The sequence below is a fragment of the Protopterus annectens genome, chromosome 6.part0, assembly GCF_019279795.1.
Source record: "Protopterus annectens isolate FY-2018-M chromosome 6.part0, PAN1.0, whole genome shotgun sequence".
Lineage (NCBI taxonomy): Eukaryota > Metazoa > Chordata > Ceratodontiformes > Protopteridae > Protopterus > Protopterus annectens.
In genome coordinates this window covers 1,064,005,785-1,064,023,797 of record NC_056737.1, presented here as the reverse complement: position 1 = coordinate 1,064,023,797, position 18,013 = coordinate 1,064,005,785, and the positions used below count along the sequence as shown (strand labels likewise).

Below are 18,013 nucleotides of genomic sequence, written 5' to 3'. Positions count from 1 at the left end.
AAGAGCATAGGGTACACTTATAGGGTGATGTTACAGCTGGTAAGTTAGGATGGGTCCTTAGACTTAGATGTTGCATTAATCTGTTAAAAAAAACTTAGAAAATTCATTCACTGCAGGTTCATTTTTTTCAAAAACAAAAGTTCTATACAGTCAACTTTAACTTTTTTTTTTTATTTCTGGCATTCCCTTTATTCTAAGCTTCAGCCAGTCAGAGACGTATTTTGACAGGGGCTTCAGTTAAGAAACTAATCAAACGTAGTTTCTATTTGCAGTATATATATTCCAGGCACATCCATTAATGTTTCTGCTTAGTGCTTTCACTCAGAAATGGAAAGTCACAGTTCAATTGAATGATCCATGTACATGGAATTCTTTGTCCTAATTATGAATGATGGAAAAAACATTGGTGTGAAATGTAAGCTACGTCCACCGACAAAGAAGCCCTACAGAACTGCTGTAATCAGTACACTGGATTTAAAAACATCTTCAGACATCACATCCTATCGCAATTGGAAAGCTAAATAGTCTGAAGAGGAAAGCAATGGATTCTGGTGCTGACAACTTGGACAAGAGATCATTGACACAGCCAACTATTGCAGTAGTCATTGGTTCTGGTCATACCACACAGTTGAAGGTGGACAGTTTGATCATTGACTTTGTGGTAAATGACATGCAGTGTTTTAGCATTGTTGAACAGCCATCCTTAAACTCTGTAACTGGCCTGCAGCCAAGAAAGGTGGTCATGAGCAGGAAAACTCTCGCTGAACGAGCGGAGAAACAGTTCAGTGATATGAAAGAGAATCTGATGGAAACCTTGGCAAACATTTCAACTGTTTGTACTACGGCTAACATTTGGACCCATCAGAATCATAGTTTCTTTGGTGTCACCACCCACTGGATCGACTGTGACACACTTAAAGAAAGTCTTTTGTCAAGCTGCAGATTACAGGGTAGGCATACATATGATCTCATAGCATCAACTCTTGAGAGCATTCCCATAAAGAACAAGAACAATTAATGACAATGGCAGCAATTTTGTAAAGGCTTTCACTGTCTTCTCAGAATGTGAAAAATCTGAGACTACAAGTATTCTGTCCCAAGAAGAGGATGATGATGGTGAAGTGATTTACAACAGCATGACAGCAGTGCTGAGTCAGTCAGGGCAAAGCGTGAACATCTATTCACTGCCTCCCCATCTGAAATGTGCAGCACACACATTGAATCTAGTTGCCATGCACGATGCTGAATCTGCTTGCAATGATGCACAGTATAAAAAGATCATGAGAAGCACCATTGCCAAATGCTATGCTGCTTGGAACAAGGCTAGTCGTACCACCCAAGCTGCTGAGGTGGTTCGAAATAAGTGTGATCTGGCATTGATTATTCCCAATGTGACACAATGGAATTCCACTTTCTATGTGATGGAGAGAATTCACCTCATTGCAACTCGGGGTGAAGGCTTGCTGAATGAGATATGTGAACAGACTGGAATTGCCACCTTCAGGCCTGCAAAACTTACCTTTGTTACCGAGTTTGTGCAAGCAATGCAACCCCTGGCAATGGCTCTAGACATCCTGAAGTCAGAGGTGAAAAGTTTCCTGGGAATCCTGATCCCCACCACTATGTGCCTGAAAAACAAGTTGTCTGAAGTCAGGCAGTCTGTGAAGCTTGTTGTGCTGCTAGTTGATGCTCTTCTTTAAGGCACTGAAGCTCGGTTCAATCATCTTCTGGAGTGTGAAGAGCTCATTCTGGCTAGCACACTGCATCCACAGTTCCATTTGTGATGGATGGACACTGAAGAGCAGAAACTCAGAGGCAAGGCTCTGCTCCTTGATGCCATGCAGAAACTGATAAACCTACATGTGGGTCACCTGAAGCTTCTGCATTAACTGCTGAAGACAGCTTCTTCAGCTTAAAAGAGTCGACGCCAGCCAATGTCAGCATATCTTCTCAGATGGACATGTGTCTGGCTGACCCTTCCAGAGAAATAGCTTCTCTCAAGTTACCCTATAGTCAAGAAGATATTTCTGAACACTAATACAGCTCTGCCAGCTAATGCACCTGTTGCATGCCTATTCAGTCTTGGTGGACAAGTGCTGACTGCAAAAAGAAATAGACTCACCAACAAACACTTTGAAAAGTTGCTCTTTCTTCGAGCCAACAGAAATGTATAGTCATTGTGTAGTCATTGTGAATTGCTATATAAAGTGATATTTTGGTTGACTTTGTTGTGTTAACAGTCTTGTTAGACCTATATGACATTTTCTGTAGGCATTTTTGTGTCCTCAACATTAGTTTTAGCAGATTAGCCTAATGTGCGTTGTTGAAAATTTGATGGATTCTATCTTGTTATGGGTCTTGTGTTGCTGGCTGTGCGTACTTTGATTTAAGTATTAAATTGTGACTCTCTGACTATAAAGACTAGTCTGTAGAACATTGCAAACTGTAAAATGCTATTCAACGTTATTGTAACACTGTATATACAACTTTAATATACTCATATTCATGTGCAGTAAGCATGTATTCCTCACACACAAGTACTGTGTGAGTAAATCTGAATATGAGAATTGATAAAATATACTTATGTAAAAGTAACTCAATAGTAACTAGTTACTTTAGTTAGTAACTAGGAATAGTAATATATCACTTTTTTAGAAAAGTAATAATTAATAGTAATATATTACTTTCACTTAAAAGTAACTAGTAATAGTAACTTATTACTTTTATAAGTAACTACAACAACACTGGTTATCACTATGTTTCTTGTAATGTGTGCATATCTACCTCAACGTTCAACCACCCTTTAACTAGTCATTTACATTCTGCATTCAGTGAAACAAGAGCTCCACAAGGTAATTAGAAGCGGTTTCAGCCTTAATGAAAACATGGAACCTGGACAGTGCAAGTGTAACAAAGGCAAAAGATAATATACCAGATCCAACACATGCATTTTTTACTTTTAGTTTTATTTATTTATTAAATGGATAAGTTCCGCTTTTTGCATGTTTTTACCCAAGAACCAGCCCAAAAGGGCAAGCTGAAACACAATATATGGAGAATTTAAAGTAACCAATCAACCAATATGTTTCTAGAAGGTGGAAAAACAGATAAAAGGAAAACACAAGTTCCACACAGTGTGAAGAGATCAGGACGGAACCCTATAACATGGAGTCGAAAAGCAAAAAAACGTATCCACAAAACTAGTTTATAGACTGCGCCTGCACATCTACTACTTCAGGTTTTGAGGAGATAAGATTAAGTACTACGATACGCAACAGCAGTTCACCAGTTAATCGTCTGTATTAATAAAGAGCTTTCAGTAAAATCCTACTTCTCTTTCTCCAAATCAAGTAGACACACCAAATAAATGAAAGTAAAAGCAATTGTTTAATAGTTCAGTTAAGCGGCTTTGTCTATCAAGACTTTATCAAAACAATGTACAATTAACCTTTGTCAATCCTTACTTAAACTTTAACAGTTGTCACCCCTTTCATATTAAAAAGTGATTAGTTTAAAGGTCAGATAATTAGGCTGTCACGTTTATTTTCAAATGAAGAGCTATTCTCATAAGAAATACAAAACATTTAAGCAGGCGTTATTTAACAGCGGCTATGACGAGCAGCTTGTGATTAAGCATGCAACAAGCAGTAGCAGCGAACAGAAGTTTTTTGTATTGTCCAATTATTAAGAATATATTGCCAGATAGCAATTTATTTAATGACAGACACAGCAATGATGATGTTTATATTAAATCCAATTCCAGCCTATTCATTAGATGTGAGACAGATTTTCAATATTGTGCTTGAGAATGGTGTCAACACTAGATTTTTGTCTCTCAAATGTGTATTTAGAAAGGCTGTCAACATTAAGCAAATTTTAGAGAACATGCCGAAAGTAAGTAGCTCCATGAGTCCTAAAATGACTAAATGTGTTGCCAGTGCTCTTTTATGTTTGAAACTAAAGATATTTTGTTATGTCATATAATAAGAAAATTAAGTGTCCAGGTTCATGTAAGTACAAAACTAAGTCAGTGGTGTATCCTTCTTTGTGCGACTGCTGTGATGCCTTTTATGTGCGGAAAACAGAAATGTCTTTACGAGAGAGAATATACGAACAATGTGGAACAATTTCAAATGGTTACACAAAAAATGCTCTATCCAACTACTCATTAGTTTATGTCACTGTTAGAAGATTTAGATATCTCATTATAGATAAAGCTGCTGTCAATCCAAGAGGTGATCCTTCCTTGGACGACATTATTAGAACATAAAGAGTTGCTATGGAACCCAACTGAATTCAAGTGAAGTGTTAAGTTTAAATGATTCAATTTCCATTAGCCTTTTTAAAAATGAAAGCACTGAATATTAAATATTTTTGTAAACTTATTATTGTACCATTTTTAGATGTTTTTGTCAATAACTTTTGAAGTGTATGAAGTGGTATAATGTTGTCCAATGAATTTGTTACATGAGGTTATTGCAATTATTTTAAATTAGTTTCAGTTAATTGTACATTTAGTTTTGATAAAGTCTTGATAGACAAAAGCACTTAACTAACATATTAAACAACTGCTCTTACTTTCATTTATTTATAAATAAATTTATAAATAAATAAAGCAGTTAACTAACATATTAAACGACTGCTCTTACTTTCATTTATTTATAAATTTATAAATAAATAAAGCACTTAACTAACATATTAAACAACTGCTCTTACTTTCATTTATTTATAAATACATTTATAAATTTATAAATAAATAAAGAACTTAACTAGCATATTAAACAACTGCTCTTACTTTCATTTATTTGGTGTGTCTGCCTGACATGGGTGGTTGTTTAAAGAAAGAGAAGTAAGACTTTACCGATTGTTTGTTGTGGTTTACTTCAGGTGGCACATTGTTATTTTTGGTTTTTCTAATAAATAACTTAGTTGAAATGGATCTAAAGCAAAGATTTGCACTTGGAAAAAAAAATAACTGCAAAACACCAAATATAGCTTCTCATAATTACAAAAATTATCTACAGCTGAATGACAAGACCACTAACATGATAGAGCAAGACAGGCACATAATGACATCAGCTATACATTGCTAAAACCAGAAATGCAACTACAAAAGTAAAACTCACCTTTGAAAATGCTGCTTAAGGAATACGAAGATGACAGTTTGGGAAATGAAGCTGAGCCTGTGGCAGACTCAAACCTGGGCTTATGCTGGCTCTGTTCTGTAACTGTTCCTGTAATGTGTGTGTCTCTGAAAGAGGACTCCTTTATTGTGTGTGAAATACCTGAGCAAAGAAATATGTCAAAAAGGCAATAATGAAGCACACAAAAAAACAAGATGACCAACTGATTGCTTTGAAGGTACAGCATTATTACAGACATGTTGACTCACTGTTACAGTATGATACAATTCACTGCCCCATGACGTCTGCACATTTAAAAGTAAAAATACCCCAGTTCAAGAAATTTTGGATACTGAGAGAAAAAGAAGTTATGTCTTACCATAATGTTCCATCTGTGTTGTAGATCTTTATTCATTTATTACTGTTAGGACTTTGGTTCCGTCTTCGGAACCGACACGGCCGCTACCAAGCCCGTGCCAAAAAAACACTCAGCTATGACCTACCCACAATGCCCCTCTCACAGTCTCTTCAGATCGAGTTTGTCCGCCATTATAGTATAGAAGTAATAAAAGAGACAGTAGGAGGCTCTGTCTGAGCAAATACCTTAACTGATAAGGAAATCCTTAAGTCCACCAGGAGCCCAGGCAGGGGGAAGGAGGGCGGGAAGTAATGAATGAATAAAGATCTACAACACAAATGGAATGTTATGGTAAGACATAACTTCTTTATATGATGTTGTAAATCTTTATTCATTCCTTACTGTTAGGACCGAGTCCCCAGCTACTCGTGTCCTGGCTGGCCCTAAGGAGGGACACCATAGAACCAAAGGCCAAATACAATTTGTAATGAGTGATAAGGTATGAGGTCTTGCCCAAGTGGCTGCTGTGCAGATATCATCCATAGAAGTTCTGGAATGAAAGGCCACTGAAGTATCCATCAATCTCGTAGAGTGAGACTTGATTCTGGAAGGTAGAGACACTTTATTCTGGTGGAAGATGAAAATAATGGCGTTTCTGAGCCAAGAAGATTATGTAATTTTGGAGACAGGCCTACCCAATCTGGGTCCTGCAAAGGCCACAAAAAAGAAGTTATGTACTTACCATAACGTTCCATGTTTGTAGTCCATCTCGCCCTTCAATCTTACATATGGGTTCGGAGCCGATCCTCGGCTCTGACTCGGATGATTACAAAGCTCTAAGTTAGCTCGTGGCAAGGTAGGTATCCCATAGTGCACTAGTAAGAATCCCCAGATCTTGTTTGCTGCTGTCTATAAAAGTAATAAAAGGTATTTCCACAAGGAAAAACAAAGATGAAAGGTCTCCAACCCTAGGGAAGATAGACACTAGCTTGTCTCAAGATCCTTCAAGGATACATGGATGGGGGTAGGTGGGTGGGTTTGTAAGAATGAAGGGCGAGATGGACTACAAACATGGAACGTTACGGTGAGTACATAACTTCTTTATGTTCTGTAGTCCTATCTCGCCTTCATTCTTACATATGGGACAGCGTCCCTAGCACCTTTTTCTCGGGTAGCTCACAGGAATATACTCCTAAGAACAGTGGAACCAAAGGAGGCTCTGCCCCTGGAGGCTAAGTCCAATTTGTAATCAGTAATAAAGGTATGAGGGGTAGCCCAAGATGCTGCTGCACATATACTGTCCATTGGAATTCTGGCTTGAAAGGCAGCAGATGTGGATACAGATCTGGTGGAATGAGCTTTAATTTTAAACAGGAGTTCTTTGCCATTAGAAGAGTAAATAAAAGATATACAATTTGAAATCCAGTTTGATAACGTTATCTTGGAGACTGGCACAACTTTTTGTGTCTCTGAAAAAGATACAAACAATTGGTTTGATCTCCTCAACTCTTTGGTTCTATGTGGATAGAACCTTAACTGTCTGTGTACATCAAGCTGATGGAACTTGTATTCCGCTTTGTTTGAATGATTAGGAAAAAAGACTGGCAGTTCAATAGTATGATTCAAATTAGATTGAGAACAAACTATGGGGATGAAGGATGGATTTGTGCGAATGGAAACTCTGTCTCTATGAAAAATCAAGTAAGGAGGTTTGACAGAGTGCTTGCAGTTCTGACACTCTTCTGGCGGATGAAATGGCTACCAGAAAAGTGGTCTTCCATGAAAGGAACTTTAAATCACAAGTGTGTGAAGGTTCAAAAGGCGGTGAGGTAAGTTTTGAAAGAACAGAATTTAGATCCCAAGGAGATATAGGTTCTTGAAAAGGAGGTCTTAGCAGGGTAGTGCCTTTAAAAAATTATCTGCACAATCTATGAGCCATAAGATTAGGCTCATGTTGTCCCAAATGAAAATTGGAGATAGCTGCTAACTGAACTTTGATTGTAGCAGCAGCTGATCCCTGATGAAACAGTTTGGTTAGAAATTTTAACACTAAGGGAATGGAGGCTGTGTATGGATCTATGTTTTTAGCTCGTGCCCAGAGAGAATATCTTTTCCATTTGCTAGCGTACAATTTTCTCGTAGAAGGTTTGTGAGAAGACATCAAGATATGAGTAACTGCAGGGGAGAAATCATGAAGCATGACTAGGGATGGAAGTGGAGCAAACACGCTGTCAAGTTGAGGGTGTGGAGGCAGGGATAAAATGTGCCTGACGTGTGTCAGAAGGTCTGGAACCAGGTCCAGAGGCCATGGATCGTCCAGAAGGTGAGGCCTGAGAAAGGGGAACCAAATCTGATGAGGCCAGTAGGAAGTGATGAGAATCATTCTGCTTCCCAAAGTCTTTGCTTTCTGGATGACGTTCGATATTAGCGGAAAGGGAGGGAAAGCGTAAAGAAGTCCTGAGGGCCAATTGTGGACAAGTGCATCTGTCGGTGTCTCCCCCGGGGGGGGGGGGAATAAGGGTGAAGCAGCAGCTGCATTTGGTGCTCATTGGGGTGGCAAACAGATCACAGCAAGGCTGTCCCCATTTGTGGAAAATCTGTTCCGTGATTTTCTGATTCAGAGACCACTCGTGAAGCATCAAGATTGCCCTGCTGAGCTTGTTGGTTATCACATTGGTTCTCCCCGGGATGTGCGTTGCGACTAGAAAGCATTGGGAAGATATCGCCCACTGCCAAACACGAGCAGCCTCTCGACACAGTGTGTAGGATCTGGTTCCCCCTTGTTTAGATACTATACCACTGACATATTGTCTGACTGGATTGCTATTGTCCCTAGAGGAAAAAAGTTGTGAAGTGCTTGCAACGCTAGTAGCACTGCTCTTATCTCTAGAACACTGATATGCAAGTGAGCCAGATGTTCTTGTCATGTGCCTTGGACTGCCCTTCCTAGATAATGCCCCCCACCCTATCTGGGAGGCATCTGTGGTCACAGTAGCAACGGGTTGGTGAGGAATGAATGGTCTCCCTATCGTTAGCTTATTGGACTGGATCCACCAACGAAGGTCCTTTTTGCAGGAATCTGTTATTAAAATGGGATGAGACAGAGGCAGTTGCTGGAGAGACCACTGGGAAAAGAGTAGCCATTGTAGAATTCTCATATGTAGTCTGGCTAGCGGAACTAGAGTTATGGTAGAGGCCATGGTTCCTAGAAGTTTGAGCACGGTCTTCGCTTTGACTTTGTGTTGGGGAAGCAGGCTGTATATTTGTCATCTTAGACTTTGTATTCTGTCTGAAGGAAGGTGAACAATCATTGTGACTGTGTCTATTTCTGCACCTATAAAAGTCACATATTGAGAGGGCAACAAGGCAGACTTTTCCCAGTTTATAGTAATGCCCAGCTGAGTGCACACTCGGATGGTTGAATCCCTGGCTTGTAGAAGAAGGTGCCTGTTGGTTGCAGTCAGGAGCCAGTCGTCCAGGTACAGAAACACTTGGAATCCAAGACATCTCAAGTGAGCCGTTACTACCACCATACATCTGATGAACACCCTAGCGGCTGTGGTGAGACCAAAGGCAGAGCATGAAATTGGTAATGACTGGCTCCCAGCTGGAGGCGTAAAAGACTCCTTGATGCTCTGTCCATTTTTATGTGGTAATACGCATCTTGGAGGTCTATGGAGCACATCCAATTGTCTTTCCCTAACAGAAAGAGTATAGACTGCAGTGTTATCATTCAGAACTTGGACATCTTTACAGATTTGTTTAGCTTGCTGAGATCTAAAATGGGTCTCCAGTCTCCTGTCCATTTTGGCACTAAAAAGAATCTGGAGTAAGTTCCGAATCCTATCTGGTCTGCGGGGAAGGTTTGGATGACTCTCTTTTGAAGCAACTTTTGGACTTCTATAGTTGCTTGATCCCTGCGATTGGGTGGAATATCTGGGATTTTCTTGGTTAGATGAGGTGGAAAAGAGAAGGGTATGGTGTATCCTCTGGAAATTATTCTTTGTACCCACTTGTCTTGTGTGATGTCGTGCCAGGCTTCTGTGTACAAAGATAAGAGACCCACGACTGGCTCCAGAGAAGCGCAGTCGGGCCCCACTTCAGGAGCGCTAATAGGGACGTCCACGAAAGGAATCGCGGCCACCCTGGTTTTGCGGACCCCCTCTGCTTCTAGGGTGACGTCTACCATTACTTCCTCCTCCTCTGCCTCTGGAGAAGGAATCACCTTGTGGGTCCGAGAAAAATCTCTGAGATTTCTTGAACCACATTTTACCACCTCTCTGACCCTTAGGCTATGGTCTAGAAGGGATGGAAAAACGTAATACCATGGCAGAGTGTTTTTACTTCCTGCTCGCATCTGGTGAGTGTGTCTTTTACCTTTGGTTCAAACAGACAGGAACTGTCAAAGGGGGCGTTGGTAAATGTAGATTTGAAGGGCTCCGCAAAGTTACATAAGCGCATCCAGGAGTGTCTCCTAAGGGAAACTCCTGAACCCGCTGCCCTGCTCGCTCCATCTACTGCATAAGATATCAGCCTCATGGAGGAGTTAACAATGGAGTTTAAGGTAGACAACGGAGCAGTAACCTTCTCAGGGACTCCTTCAGTTAAAGTACATTGGAGAGTATCTCCTAGCTCCTTTAGGAGATCTCTTTGAAGCCTAGTAAAATGGGTGAGGTAATTCAGTGATCTCAGTGTAAAAACTGCTGAAGAAAAGATACGCTTCCCATATCTGTCCATTGTTCTAGACTCCTTGTTCGGTGGATGGACAGATGACAAAGTCTCTGCTAGTTCCTTCTTTGTGGTTGCTGCCACCACCATGGCATATACAGGCACACCTTTGGTCAAAAACTCTTTCTCTTTGGGAGTTAAAAGAAATTTGTTGGGCCTTCTGGGGACTGGTTCCACTGCATCAGGAGTTTCCCACACCTTTCAACTGACTAAATCTAACAGCTCATTGAAAGGTGGAGACACCCAAGAGGCTGAAGGTTGAGACCAGAAAGCCTTTAGGTACACTGATTTCTCATCAGAAGGGGTGACAGTGGGCCAGTTTCCTCTTTATTTCAGGATCTCTAGGATATCTACGAAGGAGATATCATCACAGGACGACCTATGGGACATTCTGACTCCTCGAGATCAGTGTACATGCTTCCTCTTGCAAGTTCTCTTTCGAGGAGGCTCCTCAGAAGGGTATTCTAAGGAGGTCTCGGAAGACTGGGGGCCACCCAATGGCGGCTCCTGAGGCTGCGGGTCTCTGCTGTCAAGAGAGAGAGATGGTGCTGAGACAGAGGTCGGAGCTTGAGGGGGAACAGCATCAGTACCCTTGTGTGGAGCTGAAGACCTTGACAGCACGCTCCTCATCATCTTGAAGACAGATCTCTCCGGCTCCGAGGACATCACCGGTTCCGAGGAAGAGGAAGTAGCCCTCAGCTCCAGAGCGACTGGCTCCGAGATAGATGTAAGCTACGAGCTCAGCCGAGCAGACCGAGAGGTAGGCTCGGAACTGAAGAAGTTCGGGTTCAAGCATCCCCATTGGGGCCGACTTGTGAGCTTCGGCTCCTAGACACCAAGGATGGCACTAAACGTGTCAGAGCGGAACTCGGCTCAGAGACAGACAGTAAGGATACTGGAACCAACAGTTCCACAACAATGGCACCGATGGCTCTGGCTCCAAAAGACCGACGTGGCTCGAAGGAGGAACAGAAGCTGGTAATATGGCCTTAGACGGCTCCGGAACTGATTGGGTCAGAGCAGGCAACAAATGTGTTAGCGCTGACGACTTCAAGAGTCTAAGCATCACTCTCTCGACATCCTCCTCAGAAAGACTCTTGGAGGATCTGGAAGACAAGGCAGATGATCGAGATCTCTGTAAAATCGGAAATCTGAGTGTCGGGGACACTGGTAATAAATCTCTAGACCGGCTCTGAGGTATAGGTTCACTAATCGGCTCTGAAAAAGTTGGGGCCGAAACTGGAGTGTCACTGTCGATAACCTCGACCGGCGCCGAAGGCAGAGGAGCTGAAGAGGTAGAAGGTTTGTCCAGTTTAGCAATCTTTTGTGGAGGTCCAGATAAAACACAGAGGGAGACCTGGAATGAGACGATGAAGAGCTGGTTAAATCCTCCTCAAAGGAAGGTTTAAGGAGACTTTCATGATCAAATTGTTTTTCCTTTCCTGGAGAACCCGAGAACTAAAACAGTGACAAAAGGTACATGTCTCTTGAAGATGTATGGCTCCCAGGCAATAAACACAGATACTATGTCAGTCAGTCAGGGACATTTTTTGAGAACATTTAAGACACTTTTTAAAACCCGAAGGTTTATGATCTTTAAATTCTTTAGACATCTTGTCACAAATACAATCACAAAAGGTAAACGTAGAGGATGATAGGAAGAGAGACAAGGTCCTCTAACTAAAATGGCCCTAGCTCTGTCTCAAGAAAAACACTACACACAAGGAAAACAACAGAGGACTAGGTCCTCTAACTTAAACGGGCCTAGCCCTGCTGAGGAAACAACACACAAGGAATGGCAATAGAGGACTAGGTCCTCTAACTTAAATGAGCCTAGCCCTGAAATGGAGGGAAGGCGAGAACAGAAAAACAAGCAACAGATAAAGCTAGAAATAGGTCCTAACTAAAAAAACGGACCTATGCCTAAGAAAGATTTTTTTTTGCACACAGAAAGAAGGGATACCAGTGAGAAAACAAGGTCTGCGGAAGCGACGGCCAACAATTTGCAATAAAGTTAGAAAAACACACTAACTACTACTACTAACAACTGTAAGTTATTAATTATAAACTAACTGTAAGTCAAAAAGAACCACAATAACAATTTTGAATAAGCAAAATATCCAACTTAGCCACAGCCAAGAAAGAGAGCACTTCTGAACTCGTAGAAGCGGAAAACAATATCTGGGGATTCTTACTAGTGCATTACGGGATATCTACCTAGCCACGAGCCAACTTAGCAACTCCGAGCTTTGTAATCGGCAGATTCGGAGCCGAGGATTGGCTCCGAACCCATATGTAAGAATGAACGCGAGATAGGACTGCAGAGCATCCGTTTTTCTGAAAGATTTAATTTTGCCCAAGTAGAAATTAAGTTGCCTATAAACACTGACGGTATGCAAAAGGCATTCACCTCTATTTGAATGATGAGGGAAGAAAACTGGTAGGTCAATAGATTGATTAATGGAAAACCCAGAAATGACCTTGGGCAAAAAGGAGGGGTCAGTACGCAGGGACACTCTTTCCCTATGAAAAATCAAGTAAGGTCTCTTGACACTCAAGGCCTGCAACTCAGATACTCTTCTGGCTGAGGTAAGGGCTACTAGAAGTAGAGTTTTCCAAGACAAAGGTTTTATATCACATGAGATAGAAGGCTCAAAAGGTGGACTTGTTAACGACTGAAGCACCAGTGTCAAGTCCCAAGTCTCTATAGAAGGCTTGACAGGAGGTTTAACATGTAATACTCCTTTCATGAAGGCTTTGCACAGTCGGTGTGACATAAGAGAAGAGTTGTCAGTTCCATTGTGAAAATTTGCAATAGCTGCTAAATGTACAGTAATTGTCAATGCTGAGGCTCCTGAGTGCAACAGGGTAGTCAGGTATTGTAGGATCTTCTGAATAGGCATGGAAAAGGAGTCTAAGTTATGTTCTTTGGCCCATCTAGAGAACCTAACCCATTTACTAAAAAAAATTTTCCTGGAGGAAGGTTTGTGTGAAACCAGAAGAATCTCGTGAACAGAAGATGAAATATCAGGTAGCCTGGCAATCATCGGAAGTGGAGAAACCAAGCTGTGAGCTTGAGGCTATGGAGACTGGGGTGAATCAGTCCCTGAGGATGAGACAGCAAACCTTGGGATTGATCCAGGATCCACGGGCTGTGAATCAGATGAGGCCATAGGAAAGGGAACAAGACTTGACGGGGCCAATAAGGGGTAATGAGGATCACTCCGCTTCTCAACCTTTGAGCTTTCTGGAGGAATTTTGGGATGAGAGGAAACGGGGGAAAGGCATACAGCAGACCCAGGGGCCAATTGTGTGTCAGAGCATCCCTCGGTGACTCCCCCCGAGGGGGGGATCAGGGCAAAGTAGCTTCTGCATTTGTTGTTTAGGAGAGAAGCAAACAGGTTGCAGCAAGGCCTTGCCCAATGGCAGAAGATATGATCTGCTATGATAGGACTGAGGGACCACTCGTGAGGCATCAGAATGTTCCTGCTCAGATTGTCTGCAATAAGATTGGAACTCCCAGGAATGTGCGTTGCTATGACAAAGCAGTTGCAAGCCTACGCTTAGTGCCAAATTCTCATGGCCTCCTGACACAGGGGATAAGACCTGGTTCTGCCTTGTTTATTGATGTACCAGATGACTGACATGTTGTCCGACTGAATTGCAATGGTCCGGAAAGGAACGGACGTGTGGAATGCTTGTAATGCTAAGAGGACTGCCCTCAATTCCAGGACATTTATCTACAAATTGGCCTCCATGGGGGAACTAGGTGCCTTGGACTGTCTTTCCCTGGAAATGCTCCCCCCACCCTAACAGGGAAGCGTCCGTGGTCACCAAGGCCCTGGGCTGGGAAAGGCAGAATGGTTGACACCAAAGATTTGATTCTGGCTTCATCCACCAAAGCATTTCTCTCTTGCAAAGGTTTGTAAGGCATATCATGTGGTCGAGTGGGTAGGTTAAGATCGACCATTGTGATGAAAAGAGCCACTGTACTAGTCTCATGTGCAACCTCGCCAATGGAACTAAGGTAACGGTTACTGCCATACATCCTAACAGCTGTAGTACAAGACGTGCTGGTACAAATGTCTGTGCAAAGAGGACTTTAATCTGGCTTCTTATTTTTGAGAGCCTGTGAGGATGAAGGGAAGCTTGACAGGACATTGTGTCGAAGATCGCTCCAATGAATTCCAGTGCTCTTGTTGGAGACATTTGTGACTTGTCCATGTTGATCGTGACAACTAAGCGAAAAGCAAGGCATTGAGTGTAAGAGAGACTGAGAATGAGAAGATTCATGGTCGTGGAGGTAAGGAGCCAATCGTCTAAATATGGAAATACCTGGAATCCTTGTAGTCGGTGATGAGCTACTACGGCTGCCATACATTTGGTGAACACTCTGGGGGCTGTTGAGAGACCAAAGGGCAGAACCCTGAACTGACAGTGATCAGCTCCCAGCCAGAAGTGGAGAAATCTCCAGCAGTGTTTGTCCATCTTTATGTGGTAATATGCGTCCTGGAGGTCTATAGAGCCCATCCAGTTGTCCTTCCCCAGAAAGGGGAGGATGGACTGTACCATGACCATCCAGAATTTTTGAGGTTTTATGAATTTGTTTAGTAAGCTGAGATCCAGGATTGGTCTCCAGTCCCCTGTCTTTTTTGGCACTAAAAAGAACCTCGAGTAAAACCCGGATCTTGTCTGGTCTGGTAGGACCGTCTGGATGACTCTTTTTCTTAGCAGCTTTTCGATTTCTAAGGATGCAGCCTCCCTCTGACTGGGTGGGACATCAGGGATTCCTTTTACAGTTCTAGGAGTAAGACCAAATGGAATATGATAGCCTCTGGATATTATTCTCTGCACCCACGCATCTGTTGTTATGAGTCACCAGGCCTGTAGGTGCAGGGAAAAATCAACCCCCCGACTGCTTCCAGAGGAAAGCAATTGGGCCACTGTTCAGGCCAGAGAAGGAATCTCTAGTGCCCTGGTTGCGGACACCCTCTGCCCTGAAAGGGGTGTCTTCCAGATGAGTTGCCCCCTCTGCCCCGGGGGGATTGTTCATCACGAGTGTCACGAAAAGATCCTTGGGACTTCTTGAGCCACAATTTTCCTCCCCTCTGGTTCCTGGAGTAGAATCTCTGTGGGGTGGAAAAACATATGCCTACAGCAGACAAGGTCTTTCCATCCTTCTCACTACTTGACAGTGTGTCTCTTACTTTGGGACCAAAAAGGAAAGATTCGTCAACAGGCGCTTTGACGAAGGAAGATTTAAAGGGGTCTGCAAAATCACACAAATGCATCCAAGTATGCTGTCTCATGACGATGCCTGATGCGGCTGCTCGAGCTGCCCCTCGATGGTGTAAGAGATCAAGCGCATCGAGAAGTTTGATACTGATTCCAGGGTGGCTAGCTGAGAAGCAACAGTATCACGCATCTCCTCAGGCAGTACCCCCACCAAAGAGGCAGACATTTCTGAGATTAGGTCTCTTTGGAGGGGAGTAAAGTGTGCCAGATAATTCACCGACCGAATGGCAAAGGTTGCTGAAGCATAGGCCCGCTTCCCCAGTCTGTCCATAGCCCGAGGCTCGCTGTTCAGGGGATGAACAGTGGAACTATCTTCTGCCAGTTCCCTCGGTGGCCACTGCCACGACCATGGAATTGACTACCACCGGCTTGGACCAATTGGGCTGGTCTTCAGGGGTGGATAAAATTTTATCTGGCCTCCGGGTGACAGGTTCTATGCTGTCTGGGGCCTTCCAGGCATGCTGCACAATAAGTTTAATAAGCTCATCCACAGGTGGGGTCCCCCAGAAATTAGATGGCCGAGCACGGAAGGACTGCAAGAACATCAATTCCTCCAAAGGGTTGGGGGACTTCCAGTCTCCCCTCTGCTTGGGGATCTCGAGAAAGTCTCCAAATGAGATGTCTTCTGGGGGAGACCATGGGGTCCCTTCTCCCTCATCACAATTGGTGTCTTTGGCGATAGATTCCTCAGGAGAATCAAGATGCTTCCTCTTGCACAGTTTCTTCTGGGGTGGCTCCCCAGTGGGGTCTTCTGAGGACTCCCTGAGAAAGGGTTCCCTTCAAGGGAAGGGAAGGTATTGCGGCTCCCATGCTCAGGATCCCAGAGTAGGAGGTTGGGAAAGCTGTATGCTAGAGGGGGGTTCTGGTGTCAATGCCAATGGTGCCAACTGTGGGCTTGTTGAGGTAAGGGCCCTCTCTATCATCTGGAAAGCAGGCCTGCCCGAGGAGGGATGGGTGTCCGGAACAGAGAAGGACAACCTCGGAACTGGGGTCACACACCGCCCTGAGGAGCCCGCCTCCAGGTGAAGAGGTCCGAGAGCACCCGTAGCTGCCGGGGGAGCTGTGGCTGTAGATGGCACTACCGAAAAAAATAGGTGCCAAAATAGGAGCCACGGTCCCAACAGCCCAATCACTGCTCCGAGAGTGTGCCAGTTCCAACGGAGCCATTGCAGCAAGAGTAATCGGTGCCGACAGGGAAGCCTTTGCTGTCACAGCCGAGACAGAATGCACTGGGATAGCCATCGGTACAGAAGTCTCTGAGACCTGGGAAGAGGCCGGAGGAGGATTTACAGGTGAATATGCTGAGAGAGCTTCCATTCCAAGAGGGAAGAAAGACCTAGCGGGGGTGGGTAATCCTCTAGCTGCCAAAAGCTGGTCCACAACCCTCACTACATCTTGTTCTGAAAGACTCCTCGTGGATCTGAAGGAAGCTGCCAAAGGAGATTCAGGTCTGTCAAGAAATGGACTAGACTGGTGTCCCAAAAAGGGATCATAAGAGGGAAAATATCTGGTTCTGGGAAGGTGTTCGACCTACGGAACAGACGGTGTCAGTGAAGCCATATAAGACATCGGCACTGTGGCCAGGGATTGTGCTGATGCAGGTACAGTAGTCGGAGCATGGGTCAAAACCAAGGTCGGCAGTGAGGGGGATGGTGCCGAAGCTGGTACAGTGGTTGGAGTCATAATCAAAGGCGGCACTGCGGGAGACGACATGAAGCCTGGTGCTGAAGAGGACGGAGATGCCGGCACCAAGTGACTCCATTTCTCTTTATGTTTCTCCACATCCTTATGCTTAGGAGGTGGTGAGACCTCCGTCCCAGAAAGAGCCTCTGAGAAGGGTGTTTTCATCATACCCTTCAGAATCTGCTTGTTCTTATGCTCAGCCAATGTACGGTTGCTGAAGCTAGAACAAATATCACAAGATTCATTGATGTGGTCAAAGCCCAAACAATAAACACACCGGGCATGATAGTCTGAGTTGTGCATCTTACGCCCGCATTTATCACACTGTTTAAATCCGAGCTTTACTTTACCAGACATCATGGAAAACAACACTATAGTCCTAAACTACAATATAACCCAAAACAACAACAGTAAGGTTATAGCAGAAGAGGGTTTTTTTTTTTTTTTTTTTAGCAGACAGAAAAAAAGAGGAGTTCCAACAATGGTACTAAGAAATACTACAAAGTGGTAAGAAAGGGCCTACCAAAGGCACAGGACAGGGACAGTACCAACGATGATATGAAAGAGCTACTGAAGGCAGACGGTAGGTTTTAGAAAGAAAGTATATAAATTTAAAGACGAAAGGATAATCTTTAGGGAAAACTGACTAGAGGAAGGTAAATATATAGATAAGTCACAAAAAACACTACACTTAGCTTGAGAGAAGGCTTGGCACGTCTGACGAGGAATGCAGCAAATGAGATATGGAGAGACTATGAGAGGGGCATTGTGGTTAGGTCTTAGCTGAGAGGTTTTTTGGCTGCTGCGGGCTTGGTAGCAGCCGTGT

General features: G+C 43.4%; 1 protein-coding gene across 1 annotated transcript in view; it reads right to left on the bottom strand.

Moving 5' to 3' along the window:
* Positions 1 to 18,013, bottom strand: part of VIPAS39 (VPS33B interacting protein, apical-basolateral polarity regulator, spe-39 homolog) — a 1,635,849-nt gene that overhangs the window by 1,237,865 nt on the left and 379,971 nt on the right. The window contains exon 5 of the mRNA XM_044074687.1: positions 5,127 to 5,285. Coding sequence (XP_043930622.1) covers positions 5,127 to 5,285 — 159 coding nt within the window. The remainder of the gene's footprint in view (positions 1 to 5,126; positions 5,286 to 18,013) is intronic.